Source organism: Phalacrocorax aristotelis, chromosome 6, assembly GCF_949628215.1.
Source record: "Phalacrocorax aristotelis chromosome 6, bGulAri2.1, whole genome shotgun sequence".
NCBI classification, from domain to species: Eukaryota; Metazoa; Chordata; class Aves; order Suliformes; family Phalacrocoracidae; genus Phalacrocorax; species Phalacrocorax aristotelis.
In genome coordinates, this window is record NC_134281.1 from 17,950,213 (window position 1) to 17,967,824 (window position 17,612).

At 49.2% G+C, this 17,612-nt stretch overlaps 1 protein-coding gene across 15 annotated transcripts; it reads right to left on the bottom strand.

Moving 5' to 3' along the window:
* Positions 1-275: 275 nt before the first annotated feature.
* On the bottom strand, positions 276-17,562 carry GLYCTK (glycerate kinase). 15 transcript variants are annotated; one of them, XM_075096298.1, is made up of 8 exons: positions 17,181-17,562; positions 14,847-14,943; positions 12,540-12,585; positions 10,237-10,348; positions 7,943-8,338; positions 7,423-7,574; positions 5,359-5,534; positions 276-4,711 (listed from the first exon to the last, which is right to left on the bottom strand). In XM_075096298.1, exons 5-8 carry the CDS (start codon positions 8,227-8,229, stop codon positions 3,806-3,808), a joined length of 1,521 nt encoding a protein of 506 aa, XP_074952399.1. In that variant the 5' UTR covers positions 8,230-8,338; positions 10,237-10,348; positions 12,540-12,585; positions 14,847-14,943; positions 17,181-17,562; the 3' UTR covers positions 276-3,805. The 15 variants fall into 15 exon arrangements, with proteins under 15 accessions (XP_074952399.1, XP_074952401.1, XP_074952407.1 ...); XM_075096300.1 differs by lacking the exon at positions 17,181-17,562 and adding an exon at positions 11,937-12,143; XM_075096306.1 differs by lacking the exon at positions 7,943-8,338 and having other exon boundaries at positions 17,181-17,561.
* Between the last annotated feature and the right edge of the window lie 50 nt (positions 17,563-17,612).

Sequence of the window (17,612 nt, forward strand, 5' to 3'; positions counted from 1 at the left end):
AGCTGCTCTTTCAAGGTTTGCGTTAAATCTGTCACATTAGCAAAAATAGTGAAAATTACCTGGCTTGTGGAGGAGATGAAAGGCAGCCCCCTTCCGATCCCTCCATAAAGGAAGGGCCCCATTAACACCTAGTGAAATATTAGCCATTAATCAGGCTCTGTGCAAAATAAAACCATCCACATTTATCATTATTGGATCCTTAATGAAGTGATAATGGGAATGCTGGGGAGCTGTGATATTAGTGTCTCCTAAGAGGCAAGAGCGGAGCCAAGGGCGGCAGCCAAGATTTTTAATTTACTGCCAAAAGCTTGCGCTGTTAATAACACAGTTCTTCTGGCTGTTAGCACTGTTTGGCTATGAGCAGGCTGCTTAGGAGGCCCTGAAGACGCCTGGGCTTTGCTCACACACTCTCTGCCCAGCAGCTGGGTGTGCTTTTCCTGATGGCTGTCACTGTGTCCCCTGCCCACATACCGGGATGTGGTCAGGGAGCTTTTGGCCATCTCTACCCACCTCCCTCCTTTGTGGAGGCTGGCTGGTATAGAAAGAGTTTTGGTTTTCTGGTAAAAAGGGAAGGGAATGTCAAAAGCAGCTCTTATTGTCCTCACTCTTTCTGTGACTTGTCTCCTTAGGCACAAGCACCCCAGAGCCAGGATAGGGTGGAGCTGGGCCCAGCATGGCCTGCACACTGGGATTACTTGGTGTGATCACAGTAATTGAAACTCTGGTTTCTTCGTTTGCCTGGGTACACCCACATGATGCTAATACCCCATCCAAGAGAGCATAGGCAAGCTGCAAAGCCCTGCTCAGCTGTGGTGACTCACTGAAGTTCCCTAGGGGAAAGCCATTGCTCCTGGCAAGCTCCGACAGCCCAGAGGCAAATTGTTACTTGGCAGGTAAGTGGCGCTGTTGCATCTTCAGATGGAACAGTTATCTCTCAAATCCTTGCAAAACCTGACCAAATGTATGCTGGGTCCTACGTGTGGCCTTTTGCTGTCACTGAAGAGACTCCAGGCTTTGGGCTGGAGCAGTAACAGGCAATTCTATGCCGAGTGCTGTCCAGAGGAATAAAATGATGCCTTGTTTGTAAGGGGTGCACACACTCCAAAGCTCCTTTCTTCCCTGGGCAGAAGATGCACACCCAAGGACCAAGAAGGTCCACCCAAGCAATCCCGCAGAAATGGAGCTTTGATCTATCCAGGTAGAAGCATCAGAAAACAAAAAGTGTTTCTGTAACCTGGGTGTCCTTGGTCAACCTCCCCCGTCCTCTTTTCTCCTCCTTAGAAAAGGGACAAGAACAAAAACAGTATACGGAGGCCAAGCAAATGTAGATGTGAAGAGCACTTCAAACAGTTCCATCCTTTCAACAAACCTTTTATTAGCCTTCTCTCCTCCGCAGCACAAACTCTCTTTAATCATTAGTGAAAAGCCACTGTTTAGAAAGCAAGGACACTGCTCAGGGTACATGTGGTAGGCATTTCCCAGGAGAAGCCAGTGAGTGCTAGCCCAAGGTCTTCTGAACTTGACTATGATGCAGCACAAGCAGCAGCTCCGAGGACTAGCTCGGCACTCAGCAATGTGGCAGGGCTGTGGGCAGAGCACAGGGCTACAGTCGGGCTGTGACAGCATGCCCAGCCTGGCACACTTGACTTGCTGCTGAAGGTGCCAGTGACGCTTCTGCCAGGCACCCCAGCCTGAAAGTGGAGTCACTCTGGATTTCACTGGAGCAGAATCGGACAGGAAGCATTAACGACACTTGGGAGCCAGCTTTAGCCAGTTATCCTCGCTGCAGCCCATGCTTTTTGGCTGTATCACTGTGCTTGTTAGTGTCCCTGTGGTGCTGGCATGCTGGGCATGGAAGAGGCGACCTGCCAGTGACCTACTGATGACCTCTTGAGAAAAATGCACAGCACAAAGCAGCTTCTCCTGCGCAACTGCCACCTGACATTACAGGGGCACAGCAAGCTTTATAACGCTTGGCAGGTTTTCCGCAGCAGATCTCAAAGCTGTTTGCCAGTGTGAGCAAGTTCAGGCATGTTAGAGAAGGTCTTCAGACTCTGAGGGCAAATGAGATGTGTGGATCAGTTTAAACCATTGGGGTAAGACTGGGGTTTTGAAATCCCCAAGATTGTGCTTTGACACTATGCCTGGGCTGTGGCCCAGACAGTCCAGCTGCCAGCCTGGCATCGATACCAGGCCCCGTGATGGTCCTGCTGATATCTCTGCTTGTTAGATATTGGCTTCAAAACCAAAGCAGTAGGTGTCACATCGTCCTCAAAAATCCACCCTCCGATACATCTTGGAGCGGGCTGCAGAACAGAGTTCAGTGAGACATCACAACTCACAGTGTTGGCAGGATGGTGTATTTATGTCACGAGATGAGATCAGCCACATGGAGTAGGTCTGTCTGTCTGGAAAGAGTCTGAGTCAAGCACGTCCTATTAAATTAGGGCTGGATTTTCAAAGGAGCTCAGCTCCCACTTAGGCTCTGTAACAAACAGGCAGATATTCAAAAGGCTTTGGATATGTTGGGTCATACTGGCTGCTGAGCTGCTGAAGTCCTTTGAATATCCAGCCAAAACCATCACTGTGCCTGTTGCTACAGGCAGAGCCCATCTGAAAACCAGCCCCACCGTGGGCTCCATGTCCTGGGAAACCTGGATCATCTCTGCTCTCCCACATATTGCACTGTAGTAGGTGATGAGACCGCAATAACCACTGTGTCCTTATACATGCTGGTGAGCAGCTCCCTGTTAAAGCATGGCTCTGGCAGCTTTGCCCTTTGATCAGCTCAGCAGTATGGGTCAGGAGAGCTGAGCTTCCTTGCCTTTTGTTCCACAGAATTAGCGGAGTTAATCAGTGACAGTGACTTCTGCCCCAGCGCAGAAGAAAGGTCAGTGGCTCAGTCTGGCTGTGTGATTGTTCTAGGCAGTTGGAAAACACTGTGAAAGCTCACAGTATAGATGCTGCTGGCACGGAGGCTCTCCCAACAGGGATCAGCAGGGAGGATGCCCCTGTGGAGGGGAGGAGACTGAAGAAGGGCTCCACTCAGCTGGCTTGCCACTGCACCTCAATCATCCCCTTCCTTGTGCTGCATGGTGAAGGAATACCACCCTCTGCATCACTGTCACTGTGCACTGCTTTCGTGTCAAGCATCCAAGAGCATTGCTCTCAGCCAATGTGCTCCTTAGCTGCACTGCTGGGTATGCGTCGTGCTGGTTTCGGGGTCTCTGTATTGCCTCAGGCACCCTGCTGTGGGAGGAGCTGCAGGGCACTCTGCTGGCACATGGAACTGGTGCTGGGTGTCCCCTTCCTACTGCATTCCCCCAGCACCTCCATACCTCTAGCTGGCAGGCCTTGCTGCTGCTTTTACATCCTTCAGCCACTGTAATGCACTTATGTGAACCTACAAAAGCCCCCTGATGAGCTGCTCTTGAGCTGGGTGCACTGGAGGTGCAAAAGCCGCAGTAAGGGCTCTCCCTGGCAGCCCTACCATGGCCTCAATTTCCCCACATCTCTTAACTACAGTTGAAGCAGTCACAAGTGTGGCAGCTCTCAGCAGAAGTGTTAAATCCAGCCTCTGTGTCTGTAATGTGACCTCTTATTTTCCTCTAATCCCAATTACAAGTTCTTGCTTTTGCTGTGGACATTCACTTGTGTCTAATTAGTGGATCCTTTTTATCAAAGATACTGGCATCCTCAACAGTGAGCCCTAATTTAAGTAGTTTTACATTTGTCTGCAGTGTTGATGTCTTCATTTACCCCCCAGTCCTAATTTAATGCATCTGGATATCTGCAGAGGGAGCTCTCACGATCTCTCTGTGGCTTTAATTAAAATGGCCTGGATGTCCATGACATTGGTGCCTGTCAAGCCTGTCACCAGGAGGTGACGCCCACCTTGGAACTGGCTGAAGAATGTATAGGAGTCATTGTTGCTAAGAAAGGCCTCCGCATCGAGACCCTCCTGCAGCGCCTCTTCCACCAGCTCTGGGCTGCAGAAGGCCCCTGCTACCTCCGTTGGCCCATCCTGCCCATCCGTTCCTCCGCTGAGGAAGATGATCTCACACCTCCTAGGGGCACTGCTGACTTCCATAGCCTGTGCTCTGTGCAGCCCCAGCCCCACGCGCAGGGCTAGCTCCTGGTTCCTCCCTCCCTTGCCAGTTCCTTGAAGCTGAACCGTGGTTTCTCCGCCAGCCAGGATGCAGACTGGTCTTTCAGGCCCTAATCCTCTCAGGGCCTGTAGAAACTTGGCAAGGTTCAAACCCGGGATCTGTAGCTCTTCCACCAGCTGCAGGAGATTCCCCCTCACCTTGTCACTCAGGGGCCCTTCTCTGACACCAGCAAAGCCCAGGCAGAGCAGATGGATCAGCTGGCAGTATAGTGTAGCAACGTGCCGGACTTCCCCACAGATTGCTGCACTCAGAATCAGAGTTGCGTAGCCCAGGCCCTCGGCTTGGTGTTTGGCCTCATCTAAAGCCAGTGTATTTGACCCAATGATGATATTGCAAACGTGGGAGTAGTCTTCTGGAGCAGCGGGCTTGGTGGGAGAGCTGGACAGAACTGTTTCCACTGACTTGGGCAGGTTGTGCAGCAGGTTGTATTTGGTGAGTATCTGGAGGCAGTCTTGGACGCTGTGGGAGCTGGCAGCGGTGGGTCCACTTGCTATGATGTCCAGGGGGTCACCAATCACATCAGAAAGGATGAGGCTCACCACCTGCAAAAAGAAATGCCCACGGACTACTGTAGGAGGCAGAGACAGGTGACCATGCAAGACCCCTGGCATAAGTGCTGCTCTGAGTTACACTGGTGCCACCCTCATGTCAAAGCAGATGGAAATGGGCAGATCTTGGCCCATTTTTGTATTATGGTCCTGTGAGCATCACCTTGCCCTTCTTGAACCCGTAGATCTACAATGTCCTTTAATGCTGGACCATCACATTGGAAGATGTAACCTGTGCCACTGCACTTGTCAGGCTGACAACCTAGTGTGGGTTCAGCAACGGCATGTGCTGATAACATCCTCCAGGGGAGCTGAGGGTCAGACCCAGCCTCAGAAGTGCCATGGTGGAGCACCAGTATATTGGAAGTACCTACTGGGTGAGGGCTGAGGTCTGCTGAGAGTGGTGTGATGGGAAAGCTGACATTTGCCGAGTCTGGGTTCCCCCTCGTCTACCTCTGTCTCCCTGAGAGTTGAGAGTTTCTCCTTGGTAAAATCTGAGCCACAGAGTCCCAAAACTGTGTGAAGGTTGTTCACTCAGTAAGGAGAAAAACCCTGCAAGCATGCTTAGGCTGGTTGATTAAACTCCGATTTCAAGGGCAGATGGGTGACTTCTGGGCAAGCAAGGGCTACCCCTTGGTTACCTGTGCAGGATGTGCGAGCCGGGCCAGCCCTCCACCCTTCAGCAAGGACAGAGTCTTCCGGACAATGTTCAGCTCCTGTATGGCAGCTCCTCGGGAAGCCAGCATCTTTGTGAGTTTCTCCTTCTCTTCAAGGCGGATGGGATGGATGGGAGCAGGCAGTAGGGCTGATCCACCCCCTAGGATGCAGAAGAGACAGCAAGGACGTCAGGACAGCAGGAAGAGGACAGGAGGAAAGCAAGGCTGTTCAATGCTTGAGCCTTTCCTCTTCCCCCATCAGTGCACAGTGGGAAGGCAGAGGTGGTTGGGGAACTATGCTAACAGCCCTGGAGAATTCAGTCATCTTCTCCAGTGGGTTTTAATCACTGCTGCCCTGCGCCATCTGCAGTTAGCTACATTTCATCCAGGCAGTGTAAACCTCACAGGACCAGGGTACCGCATACCTGCAATGTTGCAGGGATGACAGAGAAGGGCCAGCAATTACTATCCCCACTACATCAGGCTACTAGTGTGTCATCACACTGATTTTCAAGGGCTACCCTGATAGGTGAGCAGGGTCAACGGGCTCTGTGACTCACACAGCAGTCAGTGCTAAGCAGATAGAAGCACTGCCTGCTTTGCTGGCTCCATTTATTCAGGACAGTGTGTTAAATCACCACCTATGGCTGCAGCAAGATTAGAAATGGCTGAACTGGACTCATCTAGGCCTGGGAGGAAAGAAAAGCGGGAGAGAGTAACACAAAGGACACAGCACACCACCCAGCATCCAGGGTGATAGCTTCAATGATGGAAATCCTGTCTGATACAAGTGGGCACTGGAAATGTGCAGAAGAAGCTAAAAAAAACAGTTCTAGTGGAAAAGTGGAATGGATGGAAAATGCAGAGTAGAAAGGAACAAGATCAGAGCAGAGAGTGAATGTGCACAGGAGTACAGCTGAAAGCTACTGTCAAAAGGCAAAGCCTTCTCAGAGGTTTGAGACAAATCAGCTTTAATAAAACACGATGAGCAAGAAAAACAAATGCAAATGCCCATGTTTCAGTCAATAGCCAGAGACCCAGCTGAGAGGCAGGAGCAGTTGGGGACCGGCTGCTGTGTGGGAGTGCACATGCATAGGGAGCCACAGTCACGGGGAGATCCTGTACAGGCTCCCTGAAGGGCTGAGGAGTCTCCTGGAGATCCCCGTAGCCAAAGGACAGGAGGAAGCCTAGGGGAATCCCCAGCAAGCACAGCTAGATTCCAGTCGCTTGGGTGTTTGCCTAATAGCACTGTTCTCTCTGTACCGTATCAGGCTCCAGCATCCACAGAGGAACAATCACTGAGCAGAGGAGACCAAGGGGTTTCTACAGAGCTGCTCCAAGCCCCAGCATCGTTTTGCCCTGTAACACCCACTCACCCAGCTGAGCTCAGGTGGGGGCGACGTCACTGCATCCCTCAGATGCACAATATCCGCCTTCCTTCCACAGCCCCGGGTCTGGGGACAGCCCAGGGGCCCAGCAGACAGGACCTGGGGATGTTCAGGGCTGACCCTGCAAGGCATGCAGCTCACTGTGTTGGAACCTGGGGGGCGCCTCATTTCCACTAGCTGGGAAGCAGCAAAGCCCTGGGAAGGATCAGTCCCGAATTTCAGCTTACAGACTCACACCTCTGCACAAATTTGGAGCATGCAAGTCTACCAAGTGCTTGCTTCTCCAAATTTGCATCCCTAAATGTAAGGAGGGGACAGGAAGAAAGTGTCTCCTTGCCAAGGGGTGAGAGCAGCTGGCAGGCTGTGCCCAGAGGTGCCATCTCACAGTGATGGCACAACCACAGGACTCAGCCTGCATAGCTCAGCCTCTCCCAGGTGCTGGGAGATAGCATGTCCACTGCAGCAGCAGGTAGCCCCGTGGTCTCCCCTGCGGCATCCCTGAAGAGAGGCTGGTGGGAGAAGGGAGAGGAAAAAATCAGAGGTGCAAGTGTCAGTGCTGAACGGGCCAGCACAGCAGCATCCTCCCCTGCTGCATGGCCATGTGGGTGCAGGCTGCTGGAGGGCCATCAGCAGAGCCCATTCCCTGGGATCGCTACACTACCTGAGATGAGCACAAGGAGCAGGTCGTCCACAGTCAGATCCTCAGCCAGCTCCTGGATGGCAACTGCTCCCTGCAGAGCTTCTTGGTCCGGGAGGTTGTCCTTGGCACCTTCAATGACTTGGATTTTGCTGTGTGGCTTCAGGAGCATCTCCCTGGTGAGGTAAGAGAAGCAATCACACCACTGACATGTGCACCTGCACAGGCGGCCAGGCTGTCATTCAGCAGGCAAATGGGCCTGGTGTACCAGAGGTGCACAGTAAGTGACAAGGACAGGGAGATGGCCTTTGCTGGGTGTCTCTTCCCCAGGGCTGGGGAGGCAGTGCATCCAGCACAAAAAATAGGCTGTGTCACTGGTGCCATCGGGATGTGATGGAGGTTGAAGACCAGGGCAGTGTGTGGACAGGGTGGGCACCAGAGGGAGGGGCAGCTGGAATGGACTCAACAGGTTCACAGCAACATCCCACAGAGGATAAATCTGGCAGCCTACTCCCCAAAACTGTCCAGACACAGCTCCCCTTACTGCATTCCTGCTCGCTGCAGGCTCTCCTGGATGCCTACTGGCACACTGATGATCCCCCGTACGAGGTGGTCTCCCAGGATCTCTTCTGCTGCCGCGGCCATCCCCAGCACAGCTTTGCCAAAACCCACCAGGTACAGGTCCCTCTTCACTGGAAAGGCCTGGCCCTTCACCAGCAGCTGAGGGCACCCGTCTCCCTGGAGCTTCACAGCCCGCTTCAGCATTAGAGCTGGACGAACGCTGCCCACCGCACTGTGGAAGAGGAACAGTGCGTGCTCATGCAGGGACATGCTGCACAGGGGCACCAGGCTGAGTCAATCTGCTTGGTGCGGTGGGCTTGTACACACTCTGCTGACACAGGCAAAGCCTCGAGAGCTGGGGCAGCCGGCACACTCCAACCTGCAAGGGAGAGTGAACACTAGCAGAAGAGACAGGGCTGTCACAGGGAGAGCAGGGAGGTCAAAACATGAACTGTGGAGCTATAGCTCCTGTTGCCTCTAGGTGAAGGTGCCATACCAGCAGCATTTTCAGACCTCTGCCCAGGCAGGAGGAAGGGAAGGACAGTGTCACATTCGAACTACCTGTCATCTTGTAGTTCCCCTGCAATCCTTTCACCTCCCGCAGGGAAGGTGAGCCCTGCCAGCCAACTTCTCCATTGCCATAGATTTGTCACGAGCAACCATCATTTCTATTTGCTCAGCATTTGATGCCTTTCCAAACTGTGGAAGCTGTTCTCTGTCCTGGAGAGAGCAGGGTGTCTGGGTGGAACAGCTTTTCACTACATTAACTCCCTTCCTCACGCTAGCCAAATGCTGTTATCACTCTCTGGCTGCGCGTTGCTCCATGCGTCCCTGCGGCATCACGCATGGACTTTGGAGAAACAGCAGCCTTGCTGGCTGCCTGATCCCTTGCTGCTGGTGGCCACATCGAGACCAGTAATGAGGTTTCCCCACAAAACAGCAAATTAACATGAGGCTTCATTTGCCTTTATTTTTTAGTCCTCTCACTATCCATTAAAATCATATTTAGAGTCCAAATAGGACTTCAGATCCAGGCAAAGTTGCCAGCTGTGTCTGTGAAAGCCCATTTGAGCTAGTCTCCACTAAGTATTAGCATTATATATGCAACAGAGATGAGTGTGGACCAAAGGATCTCAACCGCTCAAGGGCAGGCACTTGTCCTGACAGAGGAAAGGCAGCCCTGGCCAAGTATGCATGCATCTATTCCCCAGCGTTTCTCCTTCCCTCTGTTAACTGGCAGCAAGTTCACTGCTGGTTTCTCAGGATCAAAGATCCTTGTGATCTGCATCTCCCCCACTCAGGGCAAATATGGTGCAAGCAATTAAGGCAGGGTGCCAGGAGGCTGAAGTAGCCCAGGCAACACACTCGATCACAGACCCATTCAAATTACCTGAAAGAGTTAATCCTCTCTAATAAATGGATGTGTTTCAGTGCAAGGCCAGTGGCTGGTTTCTTCTGCGAGAGCTCACAAGTCCAGAGGTCTCTTTATCCTAGCACTCCCATAGCATTGCAAAGTTGTTAATCATTAAGCCAGGCGACTTTTCCAACAGCTCCTCTGGGTCTAAATCTGCCTTACTTTGCTGCAAGGACCCAAAGGCTCTGTGAAAACCTCCACATATGCACCTTCTCAGACAATGAAACTTGGGCACACTCTGAAATCCATCGGACAAGGGACTTGCAGGTGAAACTATATGGAGAGTCATAGGTTTGCCAGAGAAAAAAATTATTCAGTGCTTAAGAGAAACAGATTTTAAAGGCAAAACACACGGCAGATAAACTACCTAACCACACTCCCTTTAGATACTGGTCAGGACTGGCTTTTCAATCACGAGGACAGATAAAAGACAGGGTGCCCTGACAATTTTGTTACTAGACTCCTAAAATTCATGGCAGCTGGTGCTGCCAGCAGTTTAATCCACTGAGCCTCACAGCCCTCTTACAATGAGGGCCAGAGTAACTGTGCTAACATCAGTGAAGTCAGCTGTACTCCTCTCAGGAACTGAGATTAGCATCTCTGTTCCCAGCAGGACTCCAATTCACCTGGCAGCACAGCGCAATCAGAGGAAGGGGTTACAAAACAGAGGTGCATCACGCCCCAGGTTGCCTCATTTGAGCTGCGATACAGGGCTTGCAGAAGGGGTTGGAGAAAGAGGCTTAAATGGAGCCAGGGGAGTTTAAGAAAATAAAGCCCCAAAGCTTTTAACAGGTTCTGTTTCTGCCTTGATTTTTCTGTCCACGGCTGACCCTGAAGACCAGGGGAATTGAGCAAAATCAGACCTGCAACTGTGGCTTCTGTCACACGTGCCGTCCTGGTGGCTCTGCTCAGCTCCAACTCCAGACACAACACAGCAGGCGCAAGTTGTTTAAAAGCAAAACTCTCCTAATGGAACTGAAAAAAATAAATGCCAGCTTAATTCACCTAGCACTTGTGTACATACTGCTAATGCTTGCTCTGGAAAGCATTTAGCTACAATAGCAGGCATATAATCTGTTTTCTGCACTCTGAACTCAGATTATATTTTAACCATTGAGGCCTGATCCAGAGTCAGCACATGCCTTGCCATTGCTTCTAAGGATTTTAGGGCATGCCATCTGACACTGATCTCAGTGCACAGGTGTAACTGCAGAATAAATCCAGTGTAAAACCCCCTTGCAGTCAAAGGTTATCCAACTTTACACCAATTCAACAGAAAGCTGAATCTGGCACAGACCCATTATCTTTGGAGGTCTCAGTGTGTAACTCTGCTCCTTGTCAGCTCTGATTAGACATGCAGGCTCACTGGAGGCTCCCCTTGGAATGGGGGTGCTGCTAATGATGCCACAAATCCATTTTTATGTAATTCATTTATACAGTCTCAGGCACTGGGTATTAAACGTCATCAGGGAACAACTATAAATCAGTGCTATGAAATCCACTGTAGATATTAACAAAAAATAAAACTCCTACTCATTTTACTGGGGCTTTAAAAGCAAGATCAAGAGAACTGAACATCACCCCACACCAAGACATAGGCAGCCTTAGAAAGAAAAATAATCCAAATGGCAGCTCAGTCTACCTCCATGGATGGTGGGTCTAGAAATGATGCAATTGCCAGTTAGCTGCTATGTATTGCATGTGGGGAAATTACATCCTCATATCCCTGCGTTTACCTCTTCCCATTGCTGGCTGGGAAGAATCTGGGCTGGGAGAAGGGGCTGATGATGTGACTCATATTGCTTCACGCACTAATCTTTGTTACCCAGTTTCTCAGGAAAATCACATAGTGATGAATAAACCCTCTTCTATATGGATAGAAGGTGACATGCTACAGGCACTAGTGGGACCCGGTTTTACACCATCCCTTTGTCCCTGCTTGGGATAATTTGGAGTTGAGGTCTAGACAGTCTTTTGGAAAGTTTTATAGAAGTTCACACTGAGCTTAGGAGGAAAATGATGCTAAGAATTGCCTGTTCTGATGACAGCAGGACCGTAAGGGGTTTAGATTAATTCCCTTTAAATGAATAGCTTCCTCAGCTTTCATTGATGGATAATGTTCACCATCCTCATACTTGTTTGTATGTGTTACCATTATAACCTCTTTCTTCATAGGGCTCCTCCTAAGCCCATAGAAATTTTCACTGTTAACTCTGACAACAAAAAGCAGCAAAAACCCAGCTCCTCATTTTATTCATCTCTGGGAAGAGGAGCTGGACTGTGGTAAAATACAGGCAAAGCACTCATTTGCATTGCCTTTTATTAACTTTTTCATTAAAGCATTTCTGCAGGCAAGGAGCCAAAGTCAGAGGGAGACAGAATCAATCCAGCACTAGGGGCAGAAATGTGGTAAGCTGCCAAGTAAATTGGATGGTGGCATGAGACCAAAAGCATGGACGTAGCAGGGCATAGTCTGAGCCATAAACTTGGAGTCACATTGGGGAGGGGAAGAGTGAACAAACAAGCTGGCTGTGGATGTGTAGTGAGAAAAATGAGCCAGCACCTCACTCCATGGCAGGTACTTGAAAGCCAGAAAAATATTCCCTTCTAGGGGGCAGTTTGCCATTGCTGGGCAGAGCTGAGCTATTCCAGGTGCTGTGGTTGAAGGTTTGTTCAAGGGTTTGCATCATGGGCTTGTGGTTTTCTTGAAGTTGAGGCAACTGGCCTTGTTGCAGGCCAACCCAGTCACACATCCCCAATGTTTCAGGTGCTGCAAGATCAGAGGATGCTGTGTATTAATGTTACGGGATGGTTAATTTAACTGAGATCTTCAGGGGTCTAAGTTAGTTTATTTTTAATGCCATTAGGACTTCTCTGGGTTTGGATTTTCTCTGCCCAGCATGGCAGTGATCGGTGGCCAGCCCACCATGTACAGGGTCAACTCCAAAATCCCTGAGGGCCTTGGAAAATATTTGAGATGGCATTGGATCAAAACCCAATTGTTTGAGGATAATTTTGAGCTCAAGCTCTAAAAGACAGATTACATCTTTGTTACAGCAGTAAACTACCAGACACAGCAAGTTTTAGCAGTGTCTCTTGCTACTTGTTTTTCTTGCTACATGACTTTCTTCTGGCCTCTTGGTACATAAATTATCGTTAGACTCACCGAGGCTTACTGCTTCCATTTTTCATGCATTACCGTGGGAGTTTACCTACAAAGTACAACAGAGTGGAGATTTTACTGCCTTGAACTCCCATGTTCCCACTTACTGACACATCTTTTCTATCATTTGATATATCAACTTTAATTTGCCTGGTAAGCCCTGCTCAAACTCAGACTTGCTGCTCCAGACAGTCCCAAAAGCATTATGAGAAAATTTTCCAGGAGACGCACTGAACCCAGGAGGAAAACAAAGTGGTGAAGGTTTGTTCCAAGTGACTATTCTGGGAGGATTAGATGGGGGATTTTTCAAGACTAATCTCTTTAAATGAAAATTTCAGAATTTGATTAATTTTTTAATCTTCACATGGATTTGCATAAAATTACCACACTGCCTCATTCACACTCTGTAAAAGAGAAAATGCCTGCAGCTTCATCACTAGTCAGCTATGGAGGGCCCAGTATACAAGTGGGTGTGCAGGAACAGGGTGAAAGGTCCTTTTGCCCATGCTCATCATGGTGCTGTTGCATCAGTAACTGGGAAGGAGGATGATGGCAGAAAGAAGCAGTGTGATGAAACCACAGAGCTGCACAGGCAAGGGAGAAAGTAGGATGGAGCCTGAATACCTTTGTTTCAAGAATATGCTGAGCTCTGGGAAACCTAGAAGTCCTAATTGCTGATACATGGTTTTCTATATGTTTCTTGGAAAAGAAGTATGTTGCTGTAATGACTGATTTACTCACCAGGAAAGTGTCAACAGGGTCTCTTTGCCTTTGACAGGGAATGTAGCCTAAGGCCACACACAGGGAAGATAAGTGTTCTGTTCAGCATTTTATATACATAGATCAGTATAATTAGTAAAAAAAATTAACTGGGTTTGACATATGCATCTTACTAGTTTTTCTAGGTCACTCTCCCTTCACTCCCCATATACCTTTTGGAAATTATTTTCCCAGGCACTGGGAATTGCAGGGAAGAAAACTTTTTCACTAAAAATCCTTCTGTAGCTCAATGCAGAACAGCACTACCCTGAAGCCAAGTCCATGCCAAGTCTACTTCCTTTCATGCTGTGATTTCTCAAACTCCCCATTCTGAGTCAACTTGCAATCAAAGTTGCGAGTCATTTAAAATACAGGGAAGGGTCACAGTATTCTAGAGAAGATGAAAAATTGCCAGCCTTGAGGACTGGAATAATAGAAAGGGGTCAAAATTCAGTACTGCAGAATACAAGGTCATGCTCTTTGGGATTCATAGCACAAAATTATGAGCTCCTCAGCTGGAAATAACATAAGAGGAGAAAGAACCAAGAATATTAATCAGTCACAGGATTACAATTACAGCTGCCCTCTAGGCTGAGACGAGAGGCTATGAGGAAAGCAGAAAGCAGCAGATGTAATCTACCGTGACTTCAGTGAGGTTTTTAACACCATTCTCATGAACATGCTGAAGCAGTGTGGGCTGGGCAAACACACTGTTAGGCTCACTGAAAAACAGCTTGACCACTGGGCTCAGAGGGTAGAAATCAGTGGCTCAGGGTCCAGCTGACAGCTGGTAATTGTCAGGGATGCTGTTGGGGTTTGTGTCACCCTACGGCTTCATTAGTGATCTGGAGGGTAGCACAGAGTGCCTAATTTGGGGGAAGTGCTGACGGAGCCACCTTCTAGAGGAACTGTGACAAACTCAAGGTCAGGGCCAACAAAACAGAAACCTCATGATGCTCAGCAAAGAGAAGTGTGAAGTTTCGCTGCAGGGGCAGGATCCCGGTGCTTCAGGGCGGGCTGGGAACCAAGCGTTGCAACCAACTAAGGAGCAACCTAAGAGCAGCTACAACTACTTGAAGGGTGGTTAGAAAGACAGTGGAGATGAACCCTTCTTGGTAGTGGCAGAAAGTATAAGGAACAATGGCCACAATTTATACGTCAGGACATTCACATTGGACATTCGCAAAAAGTTATTTACAGAGCAGGTCACACAGCACAGACTGGATCAGGCCACTCAGAGCAGCTGTGGTCTCCATGCTAGGTGGTTTTCAGCACTTAGCTAGACAAAGCCACAGCCAAGCTGATCCTGTACTGGTGATGAGAGTCCTGCACTGAGCAGAAGGGTGGATCAGGCAGCTCCAGAGGCCCCTTCTTCCCACACTTCTGTGACTGCATGTTGTAACAGCAGGGACTGAGCATCATGCTTAGTTTCAAGAGCCCATAAAGAGATGCCAAGTTGTAGGTTACAAGACCTCCACACATGCCTTCAGTCATAACCATTACCCACCAAGAATCAACACTCCCAGCAGAGTACAACATAAATATATTTACCTGAGCAGTGCTGTTTCCAGAAGCATTTCACTGAAATTCACATCCACCCATCTGAGCAAGCAGGGATCTATCTGTATTGTGCAGGTTACAGTGGTATCTAACATAGAAATGCATAGGTTACATTTGATCAATATCACTCAAGCAGCAATTAAACATTTTTTTTCCGTTAACTAGTTTTGCAGGGGTATTATCTGTAATTCCTACTTAATGTGACATTTTGCTAGGAAATCCAATTATCCTGCCAGATAAATTCCAGCTTGGTATAAACTGACAAACTAAGTTCCAATTATTAGGAAGAAAGGCAGAAGAAAGAATAAAAAGGGAGTGACAAAATATCAAATCAATAACCCATGGTGTTATACAACTCTAAAACTTCGATAAGTATTGCAGGTGTTTTGAAGTAAATTGTCTCATGATGGTATTGATGAGTCATCTTCAGGGCCCACATGAGATAATCCAGGCTTTGACTGTGCAATTTACAGTGTGCAAGAGGCATGCCGTTTTGCGCTTCTCTAAAATCTCCATCACATGAAAATCAATTGTAGGTTTTGAACTGACCTACAGCAGGGTAGCTGACCCTGAGACCCTCGGAAGTAGCGAAGGCATCTTTTGTTGAGTTTCCCTAGAATCCTGTGTGAAAATCTTGTCTCCGTTTCAAAGTAAGAATTGGTGAATCATTCTGACGAGCCAATCCCATCACAGCATGAAAGGGTGAATCAGGTTAGATGTCTAAACCTGCAATGGTGAACTCCAGTAAGCAAAGAGTAAGAGCAAGTTATCTCAGAAGAGACTTTTGCCTCACTAAATCATATATGCGCATAAAATAATTAAGCATGTTTGAATGACATGCAAGCAGACTTTTGACAATAGTTCCCAGACTTATTGTTGGTTGACCACAGGAGGGCAATATTATTCTAAAAGCAAAATCAAAATATATTCTGCAGACTGTGAAAGGAAGATGCAATTAACGTTTATGAAGGCACCTATGTTGGTTTTTTTTCTTTCCTTTTGAGTTTCTGGGGGACCGAAACGACAAAAGATCTGGTGTTCTTCTAAGATTAAAATAGTGGGGTGCTGGAAATCTTCATCGGATGGGAGATTATCACAGGTACTGTTACACTCCAGAAATAACTGTTTAAGGTACAACATGTAAAAAAACATGAACAGAGTCTGACATCGAGATTCATGATAGAAAAAAATAACAATTCTGAGGTCCCTGTATTGGAGGACCAGTCTCAAAAGCCAAAGTGTCTTTCTCAAAGGGTGTGTGCTGCTCATCTGTATCTGGCCTCTTACATGGTGCAAGACCATAGAACTATAGCTGTGGTGTTTCTGTAGTACTGTGTGGAGGCAAGTTTTTTTAAAAAAACTGGGAAATAAAAATGTGTAGAACTAAAAGCAGGGAGGAAAAAATGAGAAAGGGATCTTTGTGTATTTCAAAGGAGGGGGACTTAACCATGGCCTTGCAGTGGGTACGGATACACATGAGAACAAGCCCCTTGGCCACGGGGCTGCACACTGGGCTGTGCAGAGCATATCCCCTGGGGAGGGGCCTCCCCACCTTGTCACTGCAGGTCCCCTGTAGGACCCCTGGGAGGCCAGCCCAGTCCACATGCCCCCCACATCCTGCCTTCTTGCTAGATCACAGATCCAGAGATAGCAAAATCATAGAATTACTAAGGTTGGAAAAGACCTCTAAGATCATCAAGTCCAACTGTCAACCCAACACCACCATGCCTCTTAAACCATGCCCTAAGGTGCCACATCTACTCATTTTTTGAACACCTCCAGGGATGGTGACTCCACCACCTCTCTGGGCAATCAGTTCCAATGCTTGACTGCTCTTTCAGGAAAGAAATTTTTCCTAACGTCCAGTCTAAACCTCCCGATGAAGCCTGAGGCTGTTTCCTCTCATCCCATCACTTGTTACTTGGGAGAAGAGACCAACACCCACCTCACCACAACCTCCTTTCAGGTAGTTGTAGAGAGCAATAAGGTCTCCCCTCAGCCTCCTCTTCTCTAGGCTTCCTAGGCTGCTCCTAATAAGATTTGTTCACTAGACCCTTCACCAGCTTCACTGCCCTCCTCTGGACATGCTCCAGCACCTCGATGTCCTTCTTGTAGTGAGGGGCCCAAACCTGAACACAGTACTCAAGCTACGGCCTCACCTGTGCCGAGTACAGGGGCACGATCACCTCCCTGCTCCTGCCTGAGCACACTATTGCTGATACAAGCCAGAATGCCATTGGCCTTCTTGGCCACCTGGGCACACTGCCGGCTCATGTTCAGCGACAGGAAACGCATAAAATACGTTAAATTCTGTATCAGACATACCAGGCGCAGCGCAAAGCTCGCCGAGGGTCCCTGAGGGCCACGGGAGCGCGCGGGCCCGGCGGCGGGAGCACGCTTCCACCTCACAGCCCAGGAGACGCCAGGCGGATCCGGCCCTGCACAACACCGGAAGTAACTCTCCCCCGCAAAGCTACGAAGCCGTTTGCCACTTTACGGGATGTCACCACGCCCTCAACCCGACTTCCCCGCACCCAGCGGGGCGCGGGTAACGACAGCTCGGTCCCGCCGCAGCCGCCCGGCCCTGCCCTCCATCGCCCCTTTCCACCTCGGGCCCCGCGAGAGGCGGGAGCGCTGACAACCTCCTCAGGCCAGGGGAGAGCAGGCCTTCCTGCCACTCTCAATATGGCCGCCAGGCACGGGACGCTGCGCCCTCCGCAACCCCAGCAGGCTATGCGCACGCCCCGCAGCGGCAGT